At 46.0% G+C, this 21,624-nt stretch overlaps 1 protein-coding gene across 1 annotated transcript; it reads left to right on the forward strand.

Moving 5' to 3' along the window:
• The first annotated feature begins 10,411 nt into the window (after positions 1-10,411).
• LOC142469226 (histone H4) lies at positions 10,412-10,723 on the forward strand. The gene has a single exon (XM_075576182.1). The coding sequence runs from the start codon at positions 10,412-10,414 to the stop codon at positions 10,721-10,723; it is 312 nt and encodes a 103-aa protein (XP_075432297.1).
• Positions 10,724-21,624: the final 10,901 nt, after the last annotated feature.

The following is a 21,624-nucleotide window of genomic DNA, read 5'->3' on the forward strand; positions in this document are numbered from 1 at the left end:
TTTCACACCCTGATGAAATACAGTATCAGTTTACTCTCAATTCTCACAGTGCTGTGGACATCAGATTTACATTTCAAATTCGAGAGGGGATTTTCCAAAGCGTTACCATTAACACAACAGGCCACTAAGGGTTGGGGGAGGGGGATGGTGTGATTAGACGCAGTCTTTGTACTGTAGCTCGGCTATGGGTGGATTAAGAACACAATGGCAATATGCAGAAGATTAATGACCCAGTGGAGAGAGGGTGTTGGTAGGATAGGGTGACTCAGCCGATTGACGCTTGGCTAGGGAGGGATTAAAAACTCTGGAGGTGTGTGGCTGAAATAGTTAATAGCACTGTAATTTCAAAAGGCAGTTCATCATAATAATTTAATGAATAAACCCCCAAAGACAACCCCCAAATACAGTACATAAAAAGCAAGTCACTTTAACTCCCTGTGCCCCATGCACCAAAAACAAACAGTAATTTTATATACAGTATATATATATATATATATATATATATATATATATATATATATATATATATATATATATATATATATATATATATATATATACTGTATACTGTATTATAAATTAATATTCATACAGTATAAACATCCATTTTTCAGGTATCTCCATGTTGTACAAATGTTTTGTAAATGTTTCTCCGATTTCAATGTGGCAGAAGAATTTATTAAAGGCTGCAGTATGTATTATTGTGTGTTGATGGTTAGAATTGCTGTGCACTTTAAATGTTTCAACATTGTACAGTATTTGGAAATAAATGTTTTTGTACTGACTCCACCAATAAAAGAACATGTTGAATTGCCTCACATTGTTTCCATTTGCTCCTTTGACAGTGTAACAAATGTAGAGGCTTGCTGCACTATTTTTTTACTGCCTGACCGCAAAGCCGCAAGATCGGCAACATTGTAAAAAAAGAGCAATGAGTGCACAATTGGCGTGGGAACTAGGTCAATTGGCATGGGAGCTTCTGTTCTAGGGCACCTAGAAATAAAATTCATTTTGCCCCCAGATGTTAGGAAACCCCTCACTTCACCCCAACAGGGTCCGAGCATGTACAGTACTGTACTTTAAAATAAATTAAATATGCAATTTTACTATTACTGGGCGCGCACGCACAGACTGTGTAGGTTGAACCGCGAAGGTATTAGACTTCAAAGACAACAGCTCGCAAACGCCCCAATGCGTTTTTACACGGCATTGCAGATTTGCAGACAGTGGGAATAAAATGCTTAAATCACGGCGCGAAAATAACGCAATACACTCCGGGCAAAAATGACACAAAACCGCACATCACCGGGATATTCTGAAATTCGCGGAGCTAGCCGAGTTAGAATAAAGTTGGTCGCCACTGTACCACTTAAACCGTTTCCTATTTTAATACAAAAAACTCCGCTGTAAATTAAATCACGGTTTTTCACTAAATCCCCTTTGAAAACAATGGGCTCTGCCGCCATAGCCTTTCAATGGGAATCCACCGCCATAGACTTTCAATGGGGCATCGCCGCCGTTGAAGTCTATGGGGTTTCTCCGCCATAGCCGGTCAATGGAAATTGGCCGCCGTTGAAGTCTATGGGAGAATTCCCGAACTTTCAAGGGGGTCCATACTCCGTCGGGTTGGTCAAAGAGAGTCAAGGATGGTTCTGCAGCCATGCCGGAGCAGTTCCTACAGGTACCCCAAACCCTGGCCCTCGGGACCCTCCGGAACCGGAGGTATGGATTGATGGTTTGTAGCTATTCGGACTTAGTCAAATTCCTGAGCTGTTTCTGCCGCCGCCATTGGAACCTATGGCGCGACCTGCTCTCTTGGCGCGACCCTTCTCGGGGGTCCAGGATTTGGGGACCCGGTGGTGGTCGAGAGGGGGGAGGTCTAGGAACTAGGGGCAAAAAGAATTGTATTTCTGGGTGCCCTAGAACTGTAGATTCCCATGCCACTTAACGTTGAACTTGACTAATCAGTGATCAAAGCTCTTTTTCATAAAAAGTATCCGCTTTGCGGTTTGGACGGCAGCCAACTCGTTCCTGGAAAGCGCCGTCGAGGAATCACCATTGAAGTCAATGAGCCCATTGACTTACAATGGGACACCGCCGCTACTCCTCTCGAACGCCACCTGCTGGTCTTCGAGGGAAACAGGTCCAAAACAGCAAGATCCGCCATTGAAATGCATTGAGCTCTAATGGCGGCCTATGGGACTCTGCAAAATGGTGCCTGAAAAGGCGGGAAAATTACACAAAGGGCTATAATCACTAAAGAACTATTAACCCTTGCCCTCCCGGATGGATCCCAGTGTGTGTGTGATGCAGACACTGATATAACAAGATATAACAATAAAGCATGGGGACAGGGGAATATACATTTTCATGCTATAACAAGGGTTAAACCACATTTCTGGACTGCAGCCCCGTTAACCCCTTGTCTCCCTGGTGGGGTCAGGGGATGGCCAAATGGGGTGCAACCCCTTTAATACTGGTCCACCCCCTTTCTCCCTCTACATTGGCTTTGCTCAGTGATATGATCCTGGAATAAATGTGTAAGTTCCTGGTCTCGCGTGACATATACTCACAATCCCTGGCCAATACAGTGGGAATCCTAGATAGACTATGTGCCCGGCATCTCTGAAATAGCTTGCCTAGTGCAGCTTCCACTCCTGTCAGGATTCAGCGTCTTGCTCTTGTTTGTGCTATATTAAATTGTGTTGCACTGCATTTTTTCTTCTTTGTTTTATGATCTGTGAGGGTTCCTTTTACTTCCTTCAGAAACAGATTCTTATACTACACAAATGTTTGAAAATCACCAACACCACGAGTGGGCAATCACTCGTTAGAACATTATTTGCCATTTTTTACACATTTGCACTATGTATGTGTTGCAATGTTTTCCCCACCCTCTGGAGATTTCACTACTACATGGTGTGGTGCATACCTGCTGGCCTACAGTAGATCTCAGTCTCCTGCGATGTTGTGGAGGAACAAAGAACAGGCTTCTGGGGTTGGATCTGATTCTCTCTCTGTGTCAGCGCCTCCATCTCTTGCAAGCTCCATGGATGTGGAGACAATTCCTGCAGGAGAACTCACTTCCACTCCCCCTGATAGATTGAAATATATCCTACTGCTTGAGACTGCAAACAGGATCAGTTTATTCAGTGCACTGGCAGATGTTACAGCATACACAGCTCACTTCTTGGGGCTTCAACCTCAGGATGTACTCTGGACCTCCACTCCAGGCCAAGGGCACCTGAAGCAGTCCATGCTCTTCCGTTACTGCCTGGTGAGTAAAGTGTATAGTCTCCCTCTCCACTCCCCTAGGGGAGGGAGTATAAATTTGGCAGAGCCCTGCACAGTTGTTAGGATAGACCAGCCTCTCTCATTGAGGTAGAGGCACTGACTAAATTTTGCAGTGCAGCTCCTTAAGTACAAGGGAAGTAGGTATCATGTCTGAATCCAATGATTGGACACACACAGGCCTTGTCCCACCGTCTCCCATGTCAATCAAGAAGCTACTGTGAGTGGGGAAAACCCATGATAACTCCTGGCAAGCTTGCTTTTACCAGGACTTACTGCCAGAGAGGGCAGACTTAGTAGCCAATAGAACTAGCCTGACTATATATGTATTTTTTTTATTTTACATACGTGTTGCTAATGCAAGAAACCTGACAGATAAAATGGGTGAGCTTGAATTCATAATTAATAGCTTCCAGGAAGCAGTATGATATTATAGGCATTACTGAAACATGATGGGATGAAACTCATGACTGGACAGTTAATGTTGAGGGTTATTCTTGTAACAGGGGACAGGAACTTTTAACACCTAAAGCACCGGGATCATTATCACCAGACATGATACAATAATTGAATAAACAAAAGTTAATTCTGGCAAGCTAGAAAACACACAAATTACATGAACACAGTGAAACACTAACCAACTGGGGGCCTGGAGTAAGAAACTAGCCTCAACCAGGTGCAGGGGCCTGCTTCTGTAGGCTTGCCCCAAACATCATCTTCCCACTTCTCAGTGCTCTTTTACACAAAGCACTTTTGAATCCCCCACCAGCCATGTCTCCCATCAACTCCAAATTTGCGCTGGCTTCCCCGGCGCTTCCCCATCAAGCGCAGTTCTGTTTCCCACAGAGCACTTTTGAAAAACCCACCAGTCGTGTCTACAATCGACTCCAGAGATGTTCTGGTTCCCTTATTGGCCCCACTCCTTACATAGCCCTCGACGGCTATTCTTAACATGGAGCAGAGGCCGCCGACCAGCCACAGCGTGGATTGTGGCGGTGCAGTCAATGAGAAGATGAGGGCTCATCTGTCTGCACCAATCAGAGGAGGGAGGTTTGTCTAGGCATCTTAGACCCCCACAGGGGAGTGAGATGTCGGCAAGCGGTAGATTTGAGCTGGCCAATGGGAATCACGCCATGGGGCTTTGCCAGTCCCATACACATTGTGGAGTAGGTGAGGCAGTGTCTGGGGTGACAATGGCTCTGCTCCACCGAGAAGCAGCCCCCCAGGCCTAGTGTAAGGAATCGGGGAACGCGTCCCCTGCGGCACACTCCCTCCTTACCTACAGCTTTAGGAACCTCCGTGGACATCACCACGTGAGCACGCACGGAGAGGTATTCATGACCACACTGGATCTGGCCCCACCTCACATTCTCGTCACGTGATGGTACTTTGCGTCACTGACACGTGACAAGTGTGCACCGCCCCCTAGCTGCGTGTCAACATCCACTGATCTCCTTATCACTCCCACCTGTTTCCTGCACCGCTCCCTAGTGTCACGCCTGTATGCCCGCAGACCAAGCTAGACCCCAGTACTGAGGTGGGAACGGTATGATACCACACACCCACAGCAGTGGGAGCAAGCCCGGAGTTTGGTATAGCGTTGCTGGGCCTGTTGGAAGAGTTGTTAGAGTATACTTGCAATGCTTGGGGAATGTCCGTGAGAATAGTCGTGTCCGTTTGCCAATTTTCAGGGATCCAGAGGGTTGAGTCGTCAGAGGGCAAGCCAGGTCCTAGGAAGCCAGAGGTCAGCGGAGTCGTATGTGTAGCAGGGTTCAAAGGGATACCAGAGAGCAGAGTAGTCCAGGGTAAGCAGGAGTCAAAGCCAGGGAAATCCAAAGTAACACAGGAGGAGGTAATCACAGGAGCACAGAGGGAGCACAGCATAGGTCAGGTACACACAGGGAAACAGGAACTATGCAAAGCGAGGAAGAGGTGGACAGGCAGGGCTTATAAAGGAAGGTGCACCAATGAAAGAGAGGGGAGGAGTAGAGAGAGCAGTGGGAGAAGCAGGAGATTGGTCAGGGGGAGAAGAGGAGGAGACAGAAGGGGCAGTCAGGGGAATGGCCTGTACAGCTTGGGAGGCGGAGACAGAGGAAACCTGATAAGAAGAGTCTGTGCGTGCGCCCCCTGTAGCCTGGGGATGCGCGCGCACAGGTTGCCACACAGGCACGGCCTGCACTGAGCAGGGGAAGATCGCAGGAGGGGGACGGAGCCAAGAGGAGGGGAACGCACACGAGGCCTGTGCCCGCGCGATGGCCAGCAAAGCCAGGGAGGAGCATGCATGCGCGTCCTCCGTAGGCTGAGGAGGTGCACGCACCGGACGCGTCACCAGGCACGCGGAACACCGCGCCACGGGCACCACGCGAGGAGGAGGCAATGGGAAGGGTGGCACCACAGGGGAAGGTAAAGGAGCTACCGCTGGGGAGAGGGAGCGGGGAGGATCAAGGCAGGGGTTAAGGGAGCGCGTGGGTATGCGGGACCTGCGGGGAACGTGCTGCGGCAATGGGAGAGAGGTAGAAGGTGAAGGAGAGGGGTGGGAAGGTGTAGAAAGGGTGACAGGAGATGGGAGAGAGGGACAAGGAGAGGAAGGAATCTCCTGAGTCATCACACCTAGCTGCATATCAACATCCTCTAATCACCTATCACACCCACATGTCTCCTGAACCGCTCCACCTATAACTAAACTGTAACCAATCTTTGCACAAGATTCTGTTCGCCTACAGCGGTAGCGGCTCCAGAGGTAGTGGCTCGCAACCAAAGATTTACCCCAAGCTCCGGAATTCGTTAGCCCTGGTGTCTCTCTAACAAATTCTAACCAACTACTACGAACTTTCTTCATTTGGCCGAGTTATTAGGTTGGCAACTTGCGACCTTTATGCCAGAGACTTTATTTCTGCAGCTTTCATGCAAAGGACAATTTATTTTGTTCCCCATCCCAGTAAGTGTTGTATTAAGTGTATTCTGAGGTTGTCGTGTGTTTGTCTATTAAGGAAATAAATTACAATTAATTTTGCCCTCCTTGTTATGTTCAATTGAGAATCATAAGCTAAGAGAAAAAGGAAACCTAGTGAAGGAGCACTCTATCACAGAAGGAGTAATGTAACTGTGTTAAAATCATTCTTTAATGTCATCAACAAATATAAAATATAGGGGTTTAAAATGAAACAGCATTAAACGTGAGTGGCGGGCTCTAAAGAAGCGTTCTTACGTGAAACGCGCGCGTTGGCCATACTCCCCCACACACGCGGGACGCAAACATTGTTACCGCAACATACATTGATACTGATCTCAATTTGCGGAGTCCCAGCGTTCATATAGTATTTACTATCACTACAATCCTGTGTGCAGCTATAGAGCATTGCAGGCTCTTTTTCGTAATTAAGGGACTTTTGTTTTTCATTGCTGTGTTAGATTTAGGCATGTCCTCGAGCACATCAGCATCGATATAAAATGATCAATGCTGATGTAGGGGACAGTGCATGCAAGAGTTAGTGTCATGGTTAATTACCTTGTTAACTTTGCCTGCGCTGGAATAGAACACTTGATACATAGTCACTCATTTGCTACAATTGCATACTGTGTCTAATCCCTTTGTTACAAATCCCGGGCTGTCTCTGCAGGAAGCTGTTCAGTCGCTCACTGCAGTATCTGCTTGCCGTGGATTCGTACCAACAGTCAGCTGTGATCAACCTCACAACACAGTAACCCTTTCACACCGGGTTACAGTACTACGGTGACAGGGTGGGTGATTGGTTGATACATATTGTTAACCTCACAGCAGAGCAGTTCATGTACACCAGGCTGCTGTGCTCCTGTTTTATCGGTCGGGTTATAGGATTTATATCCCCTTTATCCCACACCTCTGAAATGCCCTTCCCCTCAATACCCGACTAGCACCCTCTCTATCCACCTTTAAGACCCAACTTCTGTTTCTGCGACCCCCCCCCTCCTTACCTTCCAGTCAGTGTCAAATGATGCCAAGTTCATGTGATGTGATATCATGTGACCCCACAGCGTCATTTGATGCTGCGTTGCCATGACAATGCATCATCTGAAGCCAGCTGAATCTCAGTATGTTCAGTTGCAGAGGCCTCACGCAATCCCCCGGCATTTAATTTAAATGCCTTGGGGTAGAGCACTGGACCTTTTCAACCCCCACACCCCCCAAAAATTGTTTTGTGCCCCCCAGTTTATGCACCCCTGCTCTAATAGTTCTGGAACACAATAATTCAATGATAATGCCCAAAGATAAACAGACAGAAAAAGAAAACTCTTGCATGGAGTGGGTAGTGTGGTGAGATTAGTGAGACATCTTGGTAAAAAACCCTCCTGAAGGAAATAGTCAATAATGGTGTCCCACACTGCTGCAGCCTCATTGGAGGTGCATATGCACTGCATTCATCAATAAGGCAAAAATATTCACATTTCTTCTTGAGTTTTATCTTTTTGCTTAATTTGCATAGATATCAATCCTTTTCCACTCCTAGAGCCTCTTACTGTCATTGTGTGGCCTGATCAGCTGCAAATTGAAGAGTCTAGGTAAAGAAATATGAAAAAACAGCAGCACACAGCCAAGGGAGCCAGGTTGAAATTGTAATAAAAAAATATATTTATTAATGAAACATCACCCAAAGGAGCTGTAACCAGAGGGTTATTACAATTTCAACCTGGCTCCATTGGCTGTGCGCTGCTGTTTTTTTTAATATTGATTTAGCTAAAAGCACAAATGATAGGTTTGCAGTAGGTACAAGAGGGAGAGCGTTGCTGACTCATGAAATGTCCTTTTCTCTGCATAAAGGAAGATAAAGGGCAATAACCTCTAGTTTCAGCAAAAGCATTGCAGTGCAATTGTTCAGTCTCTCACCTTGGGGCCTGCGGTGCTGAGCCGGTCCGCAGCTCCCTCCTCCTGTCTGATGGAAGTTGAATGCGATAACCAGCAACGATAGGAGGGAGAGGAAGGATCACAGTGACCGGGAGGCGACTGCTGAACAGGGGAGCCGTCTCACCGCCGGAACAGGGACAGCTGGGAGTGGTTTCCAAGCTCCTTCCCCCCCCTGGCGGCCGAGGAACCCCTGAGGGGGGCACATGGAACCCAGTTGAAAATCACAGCCCCAAAATGTCCACTGTATATTTTATTTAACTTGTGTTGTCTTTACAAGTACACTATTTTTGTTGTTTTTCGTATGTATGTATGTATGTCTTTATTTATATAGAGCCATTAATGTACATAGCACTTCACAGTAGTAATACACATGGTAATCAAATAAATACAAGATAATATAAATAACAGAGCATGGGAATAAGTGCTTTAGACAAAAAAGTAACATTAAGGAAGAGGAGACCCTGCCCCTAGGAGCTTACAGTCTAATTGGTAGGTAGGGAGAATGTACAGAGACAGTAGGAGGGAGTTCTGGTAAGTGCGTCTGCAGGGGGCCAAGCTTTATGTATCCTGTGTTCAGAATATCCACAGTGCTATTCATACGCTTCTTTAAGCAAGTGTGTCTTAAGTTGGGTCTTAAAGGTGGATAGAGAGGGTGCTAGTCGGGTATTGAGGGGAAGGGCATTTTCATATGTTATGTATGTATGTATGTATGTATGTATGTATGTATGTATGCATGTCTTTATTTATATAGAGCCATTAATGTACTGTACATAGCGCTTCACAGCAGTAATTCATGTGACAATCATATAAATAACAAATAATACAAAAACACATAAAGGGAAGAAGTGCTTTAGACATAAAAGTAATATTTAGGAAAAGGAGTCCCTGCTCCGAAGAGCTTACAATGTAGTAATAATAATAATAATAATAATAATAATAATAATAATAATAATAATACGTGTTTGTTCTTGTCTAGAACTGCTAGTTTTACGTAGCATTTTGGAGACACAGCCCCTGCCCTGTGGAGCTCACACTTTATGTTTTTGGTGCCTGAGGCACAGGGAGATAAAGTGACTTGCCCAAGGTCACAAGATGACACTGGAAATTGAACCAATCTCAGTGCCAGTCAGTGTCTTTACTCGCTGAGCCACTCCCTCCCAAATGTATACACATGTATTTATTCATTTAAACATATTATATTAAGAGATACACCATTGCTTATAGTTTGAGTTGTTTCTTTTTTCTTTGTTTAACAGATATTATATTCAGAAACACATTTATATTCATGATTTATAAAGTATATGGTATTTTTTTTTATTTTATCCTTATTAATAATGTATTCTATAGTTTATCAATGAGTAATTATATACATTTTGTGTATTCATGTAACCTCTACAAGGGCTCACAACACACACATCAAACAGCAAAGTGGTTAGGGATAAATGCATGTAACCTATTTTTAGTTTTCGCTTTGCAATGATGTTGTGGCATTATTTGACTATGTTTAATTAGTCTGAGGGTGTTACCTTGCCAAATACTTCGACTCCCTTTTCCCTTTCCAACACATGTTCTTATTCGGTATTGTACCTTTATAGCCAACACACTGTCTGGTGTCTGTTTGCTTATAGCTGGATTTGGAAGCAGCACTGCCACCCTGTGGAGTAATTGTCAACTTCAGACATTTCTCCTGGGAGGATATGTGTTTGCTGTACTTCTTACCCCGGTCTGCATTTCTTCCACGTGTCACCTCATGATGGGGTCCATGAGAAGTCAAATCAAATTCATAAAACAGTTTTTCTTAAGAGGGTGACATATACAAATACTGATGAATGTAGGTGATCATAGAAATCTAAAACATTAAACATGAATTACATTTACAAATATATAGATGTAGACACTATCTAATTACATAAATGAAATAGATAACACACAAATTGGTTCACGTGAGTTGTGCCATACTAGCAAAGCAAATCTGATCACTGTTTATGCAGATAAACTCTCAACCAATCCCATTGCCGCGCGCCTTTATTTTTTTAAACATTAACGGCTTTCACTGAGCCAATCAGCTTAAAGACCCTTTTCAGCCAATCAAAATCAGGTAAATTCAAAAAATGTAATTCACATTCCTCCCCTCAGGTTTTGTGTGTGGTCTTCAATCAGGTCCGCCCATACTGCATATAAGCAGCAGCTGCACAGCTGTTACCTCATTAGCTGGTTGTAGTTCTTCAAGTTTTAAGAATGACTGGTCGCGGCAAAGGAGGAAAAGGGCTCGGGAAAGGCGGTGCCAAGAGGCACAGGAAGGTTCTTCGTGACAATATCCAAGGCATTACCAAACCAGCGATCCGCCGCCTGGCTCGCAGAGGAGGAGTGAAGCGCATCTCCGGCCTTATCTATGAAGAGACCCGTGGGGTGCTCAAGGTTTTCCTGGAGAATGTGATCCGGGACGCGGTCACCTACACCGAGCACGCCAAGAGGAAGACAGTCACCGCTATGGACGTGGTGTATGCGCTCAAGCGCCAGGGCCGCACTCTGTACGGATTCGGAGGCTAAACGGTGACACTTCTTACCAACGGAGGCGGAATTCACATACAATTAACCTAAAGGCCCTTTTAAGGGCCACCCACATTCTCCTGTATAGAGCTCTGGTTACACCTCCATCCTCTTCTAACCCGTTTTCATGTTACTTTCTCTGACGTGACGGATTTAATATTGGTAACAGGTTAAAGAAAGATAGAATTCACAACAGAACTAGCCAAGGTATGTGACCGCATTTCGTTAGAGCGCTTTATTTACTATTTTCTACGACCTTTTCATGTACACGTGAGATATATACACTGCTATACTCCCTGTATACTATGAACTGCTCATACATAAATCAAACTATCTACAAATATTAGTTTAACGGTTTGATATAGCTTTCTCTGCCCTTGACTGATTTAAATGAGTGCTTGTTTGTTCCATATACACATGGTGTACATTACACATTTGTACAGTCTGCAAAGGAACATGTATCTGATCAACGCATTACTTGTATTTATTTACACTGCTAAGAAAAGAGATTACCTTTGTTTTATATATTTACCTAAATCAATGACAATGTTTAAGCATTAATTAGTGTATATTATATTGCTGTCATGTTATTTATGCGCTTAAAACAGAGTCCCCAAAACAAATGCTTCATATAATAGTCACTCATTCTATGTTCCATTCAATAGTCCCATATATTGGGCTTCGTGTATCAGCATTTGTTAAGGAAACAATGGACGATTTTATTTTATTTTTTAGCATTTTTTGTGACTTTCTGATTCTTTTGTCACAACTGTAAATCACATAAATATTGATCGTGTTTTTTTTTGTTTTTGAATCTACGAACATAAATGCAACCACACATTTCATGTGTAAAAAACATCGGGTTGACTTAGGTGGGGGCTGAAAATGGCAGATGCCACATGTCCCATACAAACTATACAGGGGAAAAGGCAGCAGCACCAAAATAAAGGCAACAAAACACAAATGTATAACACACATTAATAAGAAACACTTTGGTCTTCCTTACTTTTGTGAACTAGATTTCTAAATCAAGCTGTTCAATTAATTTAATATTTTTTTTTCACTCACACAGCCTCTCAAGTTGGAATCTTATCTTAGACGTGTGTCCTTAGTTATCAGAAGACCAGAAAGTTACCACGATATCAAGGCAATCAATAAAGAGAATATCAATCAATAAATAGAGGTATCAATCAATAAAGAGAATTTATTCTGGCCGGAGCCAGCACCGCACAACATCACAACCCGCTTACACTCTCCAAAACGGGAATACATTCCTCAATGCTCCACCTCACATCCGCAGAGGCCCTGTTCGCTTTCTTGTGGAGGGGCCGCTGTCACGGGAGACCAGGTCTTTTAACATATTTATACCGGATCATTCAATAGGCAAAATAAGGCAGTGAAATAAAATGGGGTTTATTTGAAAAAAACCTCGGAAATACAACAAACTCAAAAGACAAATACACACATACTGGGGTCTGGGGATTGAGATCAAGCCTTTCTTACATGTGCAGAGTGTGACCGGCAAGGGTAACCAGGCTATATAATAAAGGTTAAGCCCTATGGTTACCCTTGAGTCCCTGACCATTAGCCAGCACTATAAGCCAGGGGCCAGGTATTGTTACATGCAGAGTTAAAGTGAGCCCTGCTTTTCCACTTTCCACGTTCCCTTTACCCCAGAATCGTGAAACTTGCTGTGCATAAGTTTTAGGTGGGATATTTGGTAAGAATGCAATTCTTTTGTTTGCAGGAGTTTGGGGACCAGAGCTACTGTTAGTACCTTCATTCTACCTGGTGAGCAGGCATGATATATGCGGGTACGCAGGTGGAATTACACTGGGGCTGCCCCGTGTCCCCCACACTCCTAGTTTTCAAGCCCTGATATCTCATTCCTATGTCGCCTACAGTCACCGCTCGGGCATCTGCATAAGGTGCCAGCAAGTCTGCTTAGAGTCCGTAGTTCAAAGGGGAGACAGGATGTTGAAAGGTGTCTTGGTGCTAAGTGGATGGGGCAGGGAGGAGTACTGAGTCCGGAGAACAGAGACCCCCTGCAGGGAGGCCGCTCTGATCTGCCAGACTTAGGCTGCGTCCATAGATGGACAAGCGGCGCTGAGGCGTGCGGACGGTCAGCGCTGAGCCCCTGCATCCTCAATGAGGATGCCTTGAGAGGGGGCTTACGCGAGCGTCCGCAGGCGTGCTCAGGCTTTGGAGTTTTCAGCCGAGCGCCAAACTGTTTTTCAGCGCGCTGTCGGCTGAAAACATCCTATCAGCCATAAGCAGCGTCAACGTCACGGCGCCGTGACATTGACGTCAGTGCGTCACGGGCGATTGGCCCAGCGATGTCACTGCCCCGCCTCCAACCACCTCCCCCCGGCTCCCTTCGCGCATGCTGGCTGGCCTGCAAGTCTGTGCAATCGCGCTGACTGAAGCAGGCGAGCCTCAGCGTTAGCGCGCCTCCGCTCTCCCCACACCTCTATGGCCCGGGCCTTAGTGGAGCCTGCCTAGTAGGTGGCAATGGGTTGACCATAGAAAGCGGCAGAATGTCGGTGCATTTCCCATTGGTCGATTCATATGTCCCGCCCATGGGGCATCCTGAGACGGCTCGACACGCCCCCTCCTCTAACAGCCAAGAGACGAGCCCCTGTTTCTTTTTTTTTTTTTTAACTTCAATTTTATTGGTTTTTAAATACACGGCATAAAGACATCTCGTAAATGTAACAATTTCTGGTAACTCCAGACAGTCTTAACACATTTGAAAGAAGAATGGATAGTGCGATGCTCAAATACCGTGTGTGCACATATACATATTTGTAATGAAAAAGATAGTCCAGAGATAGGAATTGTATTTAGTCCATAGGCTCACATATGTAGCATCATCGTATTTATAAATATAAAGACCTAGCGGTCAGTCTGCCTGACTACCGCAAAAGATGGTCAGTATTGCACATCCCACCCTTAGTATACATACATCCCCATAGGGGTATCAAGTAATAAAATGAGGGCTAATGCCCATTACTTGCCCTGGGGGTATCCTGGATTCTGTAGCGCCAAAGCCGGATGAGGGTTCCTCTGCATGCACTCCTGATGTCTTGAAGCAATGAAATTAAAGGAAAGCAAAGGATGCACTGCACCTGGAAGGTTGTTAGGAAAAAATATAGGGTGGAGCATAGTGCTGCGTCTCGGCCGCGCGACGCGGCACTGGTGAGCATGCGCAGTACATCTTTGAGAGCTTTTGGCGCGAAATATGGGCTATATTTGGCAGAAGGTACGTGTTTCATTATACACCTTGATAAAGTCCCTGCGGGACGAAACGCGTTGGTGCGGCTGTTATACACCCATATGTGAGTCTATGGAATAAATACCCTCGATTTTATTTTGGAGTTTGCCCTATATTTTTTCCTAACAACCTTCCAGGTACAGTGCATCCTTTGCTTTCCTTTATTTTCATTAACACATTTGAACACTATCCTCACACCGTAGAGATATTCCTGGACATACAACATATAACAGACGGGAAGGAAAAGACAATGGGGAAGAGAAAAAAAGGGGGGGGGGGTTTGGAGGAGAGGTCACTGAGGCGCCTTATGTGTGGGTGACCTGAGTTAGCTCTTCGCTATATCCCTGTAACCACGGGTAGGAGGATTCCTGCCTTCTTCATTGTCCACGTTGGGGGTCCTCCCGCCGACCTCCATCAGAGGAGAACTCACATGTTCCTATTAGAGCCAGACGCTGGCATTGCTCACCCCCTGAATATCTGTCTGTGCCTGCCAAGGACAACCAGACCTTTTGGAAATTTGGGCCAGTGTCGTTAACCAAACTCGTCAACTTTTCCATCTGGCAAACAAACCAAATCCTATTTCGAATTGTTTCTAATGAAGGAATTGCATCCTGATTCCACAATGCTGTGGTCTCGCACATCATGGCCGTTGCAAAATGTGCAATTAATTTGTTTCCCGTTCTCGATACTTCCTTTGTAGGCCTGCCTAACAGGAATAGCCACGGGTCTAGCTGAATTGGGAGGCCCAAAATCCTCTGCAACCAATCTCTGATTTGACACCATAGGGGCGCGATTCGAGGACAGGACCACAGCATGTGCACCAGTTCCCCCTGTTCCCAGCACCGTCTAGGACAAAGCGGGGAAAATCCTGGGACAAATTTAACCAATCTAACTGGAGTGAGATTCCACCTCATCAGTACCTTATATGAGTTCTCCTTTAATGCCATGCAAATCAAGCTACTGGCAGCCGCCTTGAATATTTCCATCCAGTCCTCGTCTTCTAGTGACCCTGCCAAGTCTGTCTCCCACTGTGTCATGAATCGGGGTCTGTGTGTACCGTCTCTTTCGGCGACAACCACTTCTCTGTATAAGGCAGAAATTAGTCCCCGTGTGTCGGAGCCCCGCACACAGAGCTTTTCAAAATTGGTTAGTGGTGGTCTCACAGAGTGCTTAGTGTAAAATGCCCAGACCTGGAGGTATCTAAGAAATTCTGTGTTGGGGATGTCCTTTTCCGACTTTAATTGGTCAAATGACTTGATAGCGTTCCTCCCCTCCAGGTCTTTCAACCTCTCAAACCCCAACTGCCTCTATAGGGTGAAATTATTGCCTTCTAACCCTTGAGCAAAATCTGGGTTACCATACAAAGGGACCATTAGAGTGTGTTTTGAGGTCAATGAGCAACTAACTTTAGCCACTTCCCAGACAGACACAGAGTTGAGTACCGAGGCCAGCGGCCTTTTCAGGTCCTTTATTCTTGATATTGGGTACCAAATTAAGTCCCTAAACTCCAGTGGGGCGCACATCTCCCTCTCCAGTGCCACCCACCTTCTCAGCTCTGGGTCTGTGTGCCATTGTGTAATTTGGCATAATTGCGCCGCTTTATAATAAGATAACAAGCAAGGTACCGCCAGGCCCCCAGCCTCCCTAGGACTTTGCATAATTTTCGCTCTAACCCGAGGTTGCTTGTTCTTCCAAATAAACTTAAATATTGAGTCTTGCAACGCTCTAATTTCAGATCTCACCACGGGTATCGGAAGAGTCTGTAACAGATACAATAATCGGGGCAGAAGGTACATCTTTACACTATATACTCTGCCAATCCATGAAATTCCATATGCGGACCAGTCCTTGAGGTCCTTCTTCAAGGCCCTCAACAGACTGGGATAATTTGCCTGATAGAGAGATGACACCTGCTTTGTGAGGTGCACCCCCAGGTACTTTATAGTTTTGGGCTGTCACTTAAATTTGAAGTTAATTTCTATTAATTTCTCCAATTCTTTTGGGATGTCCAAACTAAGAGCCTCAGACTTTGCCCGGTTAATTTTGAAACCAGAAATCCTTTTGAATCTCCCCAGGTCGAACAGGTTGGGTAGCAAGGTAAGCAGCTTTGCAATCGTTAAAATAATGTCATCAGCATACAATGCCACTTTATGCTCTTGTGTGCGAATTTTAATTCCAGCTATATCTGGATTACTACGGATCTGTGCCGCTAGTATTTCCATGCATAAGGCGAACAACAATGGAGATAGAGGGCATCCCTGTCTTGTACCACTTTCAATTTTAAACAGCTCTGAGGGGAAGCCCTGGTGGATCACTCTGGCCGCCAGAGCTGTGTACAATGCTATTATTGCCCTTATGATTTACCCCCGAACCCAAATTCCCCAAGCGTGGCCTCCAGGTATGGCCAGTATTTCCTGTGGAAGGCTTTCTCCGCGTCCAAGCTTAACACTAGTCCCTGGATCTTGTTGGCATTGATAAAGTCAATTATATCTACAATCCTCCTGGTATAGTCGGCCGCTTGCCTATCTCGAACAAAGCCAACCTGATCTGGGTGGATCAGCCTCGGCAGGAAAGCACTATTGGCCAATAATTTAGAATAGATTTTGACATCCGAATTGATCAGAGATATCGGCTGGTAACTTTGACAATTTGTGGGATCTTTATCTTTTTTATGAATCAAGGAGATTGACGCCTGGAGCATCTGCTCTGTGAAGGGCTCCCCAGCTAGAACCCCATTAAATAGCCTAAGCATGCATGGGGCCAAGATCTCACTAAACTTCTTGTAATATAGATTGGAGAACCCATCCGGTCCCGGGGCCTTAGAGGACTTCAGGTTTTTAACAACCTCTGTTAGCTCCTCTAACGTAAAATCTGTCTGAAGGGCCTCCACCCCGTCCAACCGCGTTAATGCTGCTTCCGTCAGGAACATCCGCAGCGCGCCGCTCGTCTTTGAGCTATGAGCCACCTGCAGCCCATTGTATAACCGTTCATAATAGGTTTTAAACTCTTCCACTATACGTTTGGGGTTGGATGATGTTTCTCCTGTTAGTGTCCTAATTGCATGTATGTTGTAATTTGGTTGCCTATTCCGGATTCTGTTGTGTGGGATTCTACACTGCCGATGTTGATTTGGAAAAACTGCCTTATCTCGTCCTTAACCGACTGTGCTAAGTCCGGTATCTTAATCAGCGACTCATTAAGCTTCCAATTTTCTCCTGGGCTAATCGGACTAATTTGTGTGCTCCTTAGCTCTATCGATGCATGATCCGACCATGAAATGTCATGTATTTTGGTATCGGAAATCTGTGGAACAATTCTGTTTGACACAAAGAAGTGGTCGATCCTACTGTAACTCGTGAGGATGTGAGTAAAATGTGTAACTACGCTCGCCAGGGTGTTGTTCCCTCCATATATCCACAAGGCTCCCTCTATGGAGCCCTTCCTGCAGAGCCGAAGCGCTCGCCTTTCTGTCTCTCTGCTGCTTTGGGGACCTATCTATCCGTGGGTCATTAACCTTATTAAAGTCTCCCGCTAGATATAAATGTTATTGCCATGTGTATCTGTGGAATGGACCTCTGTGTGATCTATATGACCCTCTCCTACCCAGTTTTTGTGGCCAGCTGTAGTACCAGGACCGTCTGTATTGTCTCTTTGTTGCATCTGCGCCTCTTCTGCCTCCTCGGGGAAATCAGGTGTGGAGGACGGGATACACATATAGGGTTGACAGGGAAAACAAACATCATATATACATGAACAAGAAACCATTTTGGTCTCTGTAGACCTAGGGTTTGGTGCCCGGGGGGTACCACCTACGCCTTGGACCCTCCCTCCTACTGGTCCAGGCGCAGTAGCCGCCCATGAGTCTCTGGGACTTTGACAGAACTGCAGGCTAGACAAATGGCTCTGTCCCACCAGCGCATGCCTACGGGTGGAACTGGAGGCCCTCCACCCCCACCCACCGGCAAATCTGAAACTATACTAACTATCTTTATTATCTGTAATTACTAACTCAATTAAACGAACTAACGATGCCAACTATACATCCTTAACTATTTGTGTATTCTATAACTGTTGAACTACCTTGGAGTATATGAAGCCTCTCATCTCTATGTGATGCACAACTCCCCCTCTCCCTGCTGAGACAAACTTCCCTAATCCTCACCCTCTGTCTTCCATTCCTTCCCATCATCGCAGTCCCTCTGATCTCGCTTTATATTTTTGCCACCCTGTCCCCACCCTCCCTCCCATTTGCGTCCCCCTCTCACCGCCTCTGTGTGGGACCTGCTTGGAGAGGCATTCCTTCGGGGCCAGACCACCTTACGTTGTCCGAGTTCTGGCAATGCCCCCTCCTCCCCCTTCCCCAGCCTCCCACAGCTCCCCGGCGGCGGAATACGCGCATCCCCACCAGAGAGTTCCCCCTCCGTCCCTCAGCTCCTCTTCCGGAGGTCGCCTGACTCTCCACCCGCGTCATCTTGCCCTCGCCGTATCTCCATTAAGGACCTCCGCCTGACGTCATCTGGAGTGTCCCCCAGGGGGCTGTCTTTAAGCGGTGGTGGGCGTGACTGAAGGCAGGCTCAGCAGACATACAGAGGGTTCGCGCCAAAACAACCTCCACCATGATCCTCTTCGCGCCTTCCCCCCTTCTTCATGGGTTCTGTGCCTCGCCGCCATTTTTGCTCAACCTGCTTTCTCTTGTTGCCTTGCCCATGTCGTCTCCTCCCAGCCTCACAGAGCCCCCATTCGTCCTCCGGGGGACAGAGCGGCTGCTGCAGCTTCTCACATGGCTCTCCCTCCAAGGCAATGCACTGTTAACGGGTTTAAAACTTTTTACAACAGCTTAACGAGGCTGGCCCTTTAAGGCTTAATTGGCACTTGGGATCCACTCCCCCGCCTTCTCTTTCCGCTTCCCGGCCGACGCGCTCACAGTCTTCCTGTCCCTCGACTGAGAAGGACACTCTTCCGGGACCTCTGGGTAAGTGGGTTTTTTCGGCGATGCCAATCTTCTTGAGGAACGTCTCTCCCTCTGAGATGTGTTAAGTGTATGGGGCCAGCCATTCTTTATCACAAGCAGGGCGAATGGGAAGGCCCACCGGTAACAAATGTCCCTGTCCCTCAAAAGCCTTGTAATTGGCTGTAGGGCTCTCCGTCTCGCCAGAGTTATCGGAGAAATGTCCTGGAATATGGCCATTTTGATTCCGTCAAAGGAAACCGGGGGGGGTTGTTCTGGTAATTTTACAGATCTCCTCCTTTGTCCTATAGTGATGAAGACGGAGGATCACATCGCGTGGGGGGATATTTGACAGAGGCTGGGACCGCAGGGCTCTGTGGCACCTGTCCATGCGCAGTTCTGCCTCGGCCACTCTCTTTTCTAGCACCCCTATCTTGGCGACGGCTTCCCTCTGGCACCTTGTGCTTGCTTCCATTTTTACACCAGCTCGTTAGTGCTTGTGCCAATGCTCCAGATGTCCTTGCGCAAGTTTTCAACCTCCCCCCAAAAGAAGGTTTTTAGGTCCGCTAAGAGCTGAGCTATTTCTCTTTTAATGGTCCCTGGTTGCTCTGCCAAGGCTCCCTCTGTCTCTGCTGCAGAGTCTGTATCGGAGACCGCCATATTATCTTCCTCTCGTGCCTTGCCGGCTCCCGCAAAATATGCTGCACGTCCACCTTCCTTTTATTCTTTTGCCTTGTCGTTGTCATCTCTATATGTTCTTCTATCCTGCTGTATATAAGTTTTTCCCAACTGAGTTCGTAAATTGTATGTTTTATTAATTATTTTGCCGGCGGTTAGCGGAGCATTCAAACGATGCCACCATCTCCGCTCCCGTCGCGCATGCAATTTTGAAAAGGTGGGCTTTTCAAAATCGCTCTGTTCAAAATAGCAGAGCAACCGGCTTAGTTTGGAAGCTCGGAAAGTCTTCCTCACAAACGCGAGGACCAAGTTCTGAAAATTGAACGTAGTGGTCACAGCTGGGATTGTAAACCAAAAAGAGGACCAGGATAACTGGGTGTATATCCCGATCAGGGTAAGCTCCTCCAAGTGGGTATCCTGTGTGATGGTGAGGGGGTAACCAGGCTCAATAATAAAGTTTAAGAGAACTTGGTTACCTCTGCTCCATGTGTAAAGATCATAGTGACAGCTCTTTTACCCAATTGCCATGTATGCATCTCTGACACTGTATAAATTATGTGACAATTCAGTATTTTTTGTATTTTGCCTTTCCAGGGGTGCTGGGCAGCAGAGCGAGCGAGGCTGGGAGTTTGAGGGTGGGTTTTGCGGATAAACTTCAATCATTTTCAAAGATTGTTGCTATTTAGCGAGAATCCCGAGTTATGGGATACCCCAAAGATGTAACCAGGAATCAGGTAATATTCTCAGGCACATTGAAGCACAGTGCTCTGGCAAACCCTGGAAATGTTCTTGCGACTCACCCCCAGGGTTCCCTGCTTCAGCACAAACTGGAAAAGTTAAAGGGGCATGATGAATCAAGGTACCCCCAGAATGTCCCGGGGTCCCTAGCATAAGGTGAGGTGCCCAGACCATGCCCAAGTCACCCTGAACCAGGTATAGGGGTTCAGGAGGTGCTCCAGCTACAGTATGTCCAAAAGCTGTGAGGGTTTTTATTGTGTGGGCAAAGTTAAAGCCAGGATTGTGCAGATAAGAATAGGGAACATACAAGAATAGATCTGTCTCTATTTTTATGTAGGATAATAAAGACCTTTTAATTATTTTCTCTGGTGAGTTCACGATCTTTTTCCTACAGCAAGCGTTTCGCACCCAAGTGCTTTGTCAGAGGTCACGAGAGGTCACTCTTATGCGCTGCGCTGATTGGCTGAGGCAGTAGCTGCATACCAGGAAGGGCGGGCTGTTTGTATCATCTCCACGGCTGGGGCTGTCAGGAACATTTTGCTCCTGCATGTTGTTCCAGTTTGCGCAACTCTGGTGAGTGCTGCATCCCCCATTTCAGTCCTTGGCCCAGCGTCTGTGTCTGTTCATGTAATGTGCAGCTCAGTATTGCATCAAGGGTCTGTGTGTAACCTCAGGGTTTCCATTCATATGGTATTTGTGTGAGTGCTTGCTCCTATTTTAGGGCAGTATATTATTATTATTATTATTATTATTATTATTATTATTATTATTATTATTATTATTATGATGTGTGGTCTATTAGATTGTTCTTCATTTATTAAAAGTACCTTTTTAATACTTAACAGAGGCTCTTTTCACATTTTTGTGTCTATCATCTGTTATGTTTGGTAACTAATCCCCGGTGCGCTGTGTGTGTTTTGTGTTTTTTGTGACCCCAGCAGGCAGTAAATTTGAAACAACCAAAATATACTCTTGGAGATATAGCAGTGAGACGGATTCAGACATTTCAACTAAAAATATTTTCTAAGTCCCCCTTTTCGGGGCCAAGTTCTTAGAGGAGAATGTAGCAGTCATGGCTGGGATTGCAAGCCGAAAACAGTTCCAGGACGTTTGGTGCTAACTCTCAGTCAAGGGATTTCGGCTTCTCCGGAGGAAAGAACTTCATGCCAATTTGAGTTCCGGAACTTCATGCCAATTTGAGTTCCAGGACATTTTGCGCCAAGTCCCGGTCAACCTAAATACTTTGTTTTCTGTTATTTTTTA

This window comes from Ascaphus truei, chromosome 18, assembly GCF_040206685.1.
Source record: "Ascaphus truei isolate aAscTru1 chromosome 18, aAscTru1.hap1, whole genome shotgun sequence".
Classification (NCBI taxonomy): domain Eukaryota; kingdom Metazoa; phylum Chordata; class Amphibia; order Anura; family Ascaphidae; genus Ascaphus; species Ascaphus truei.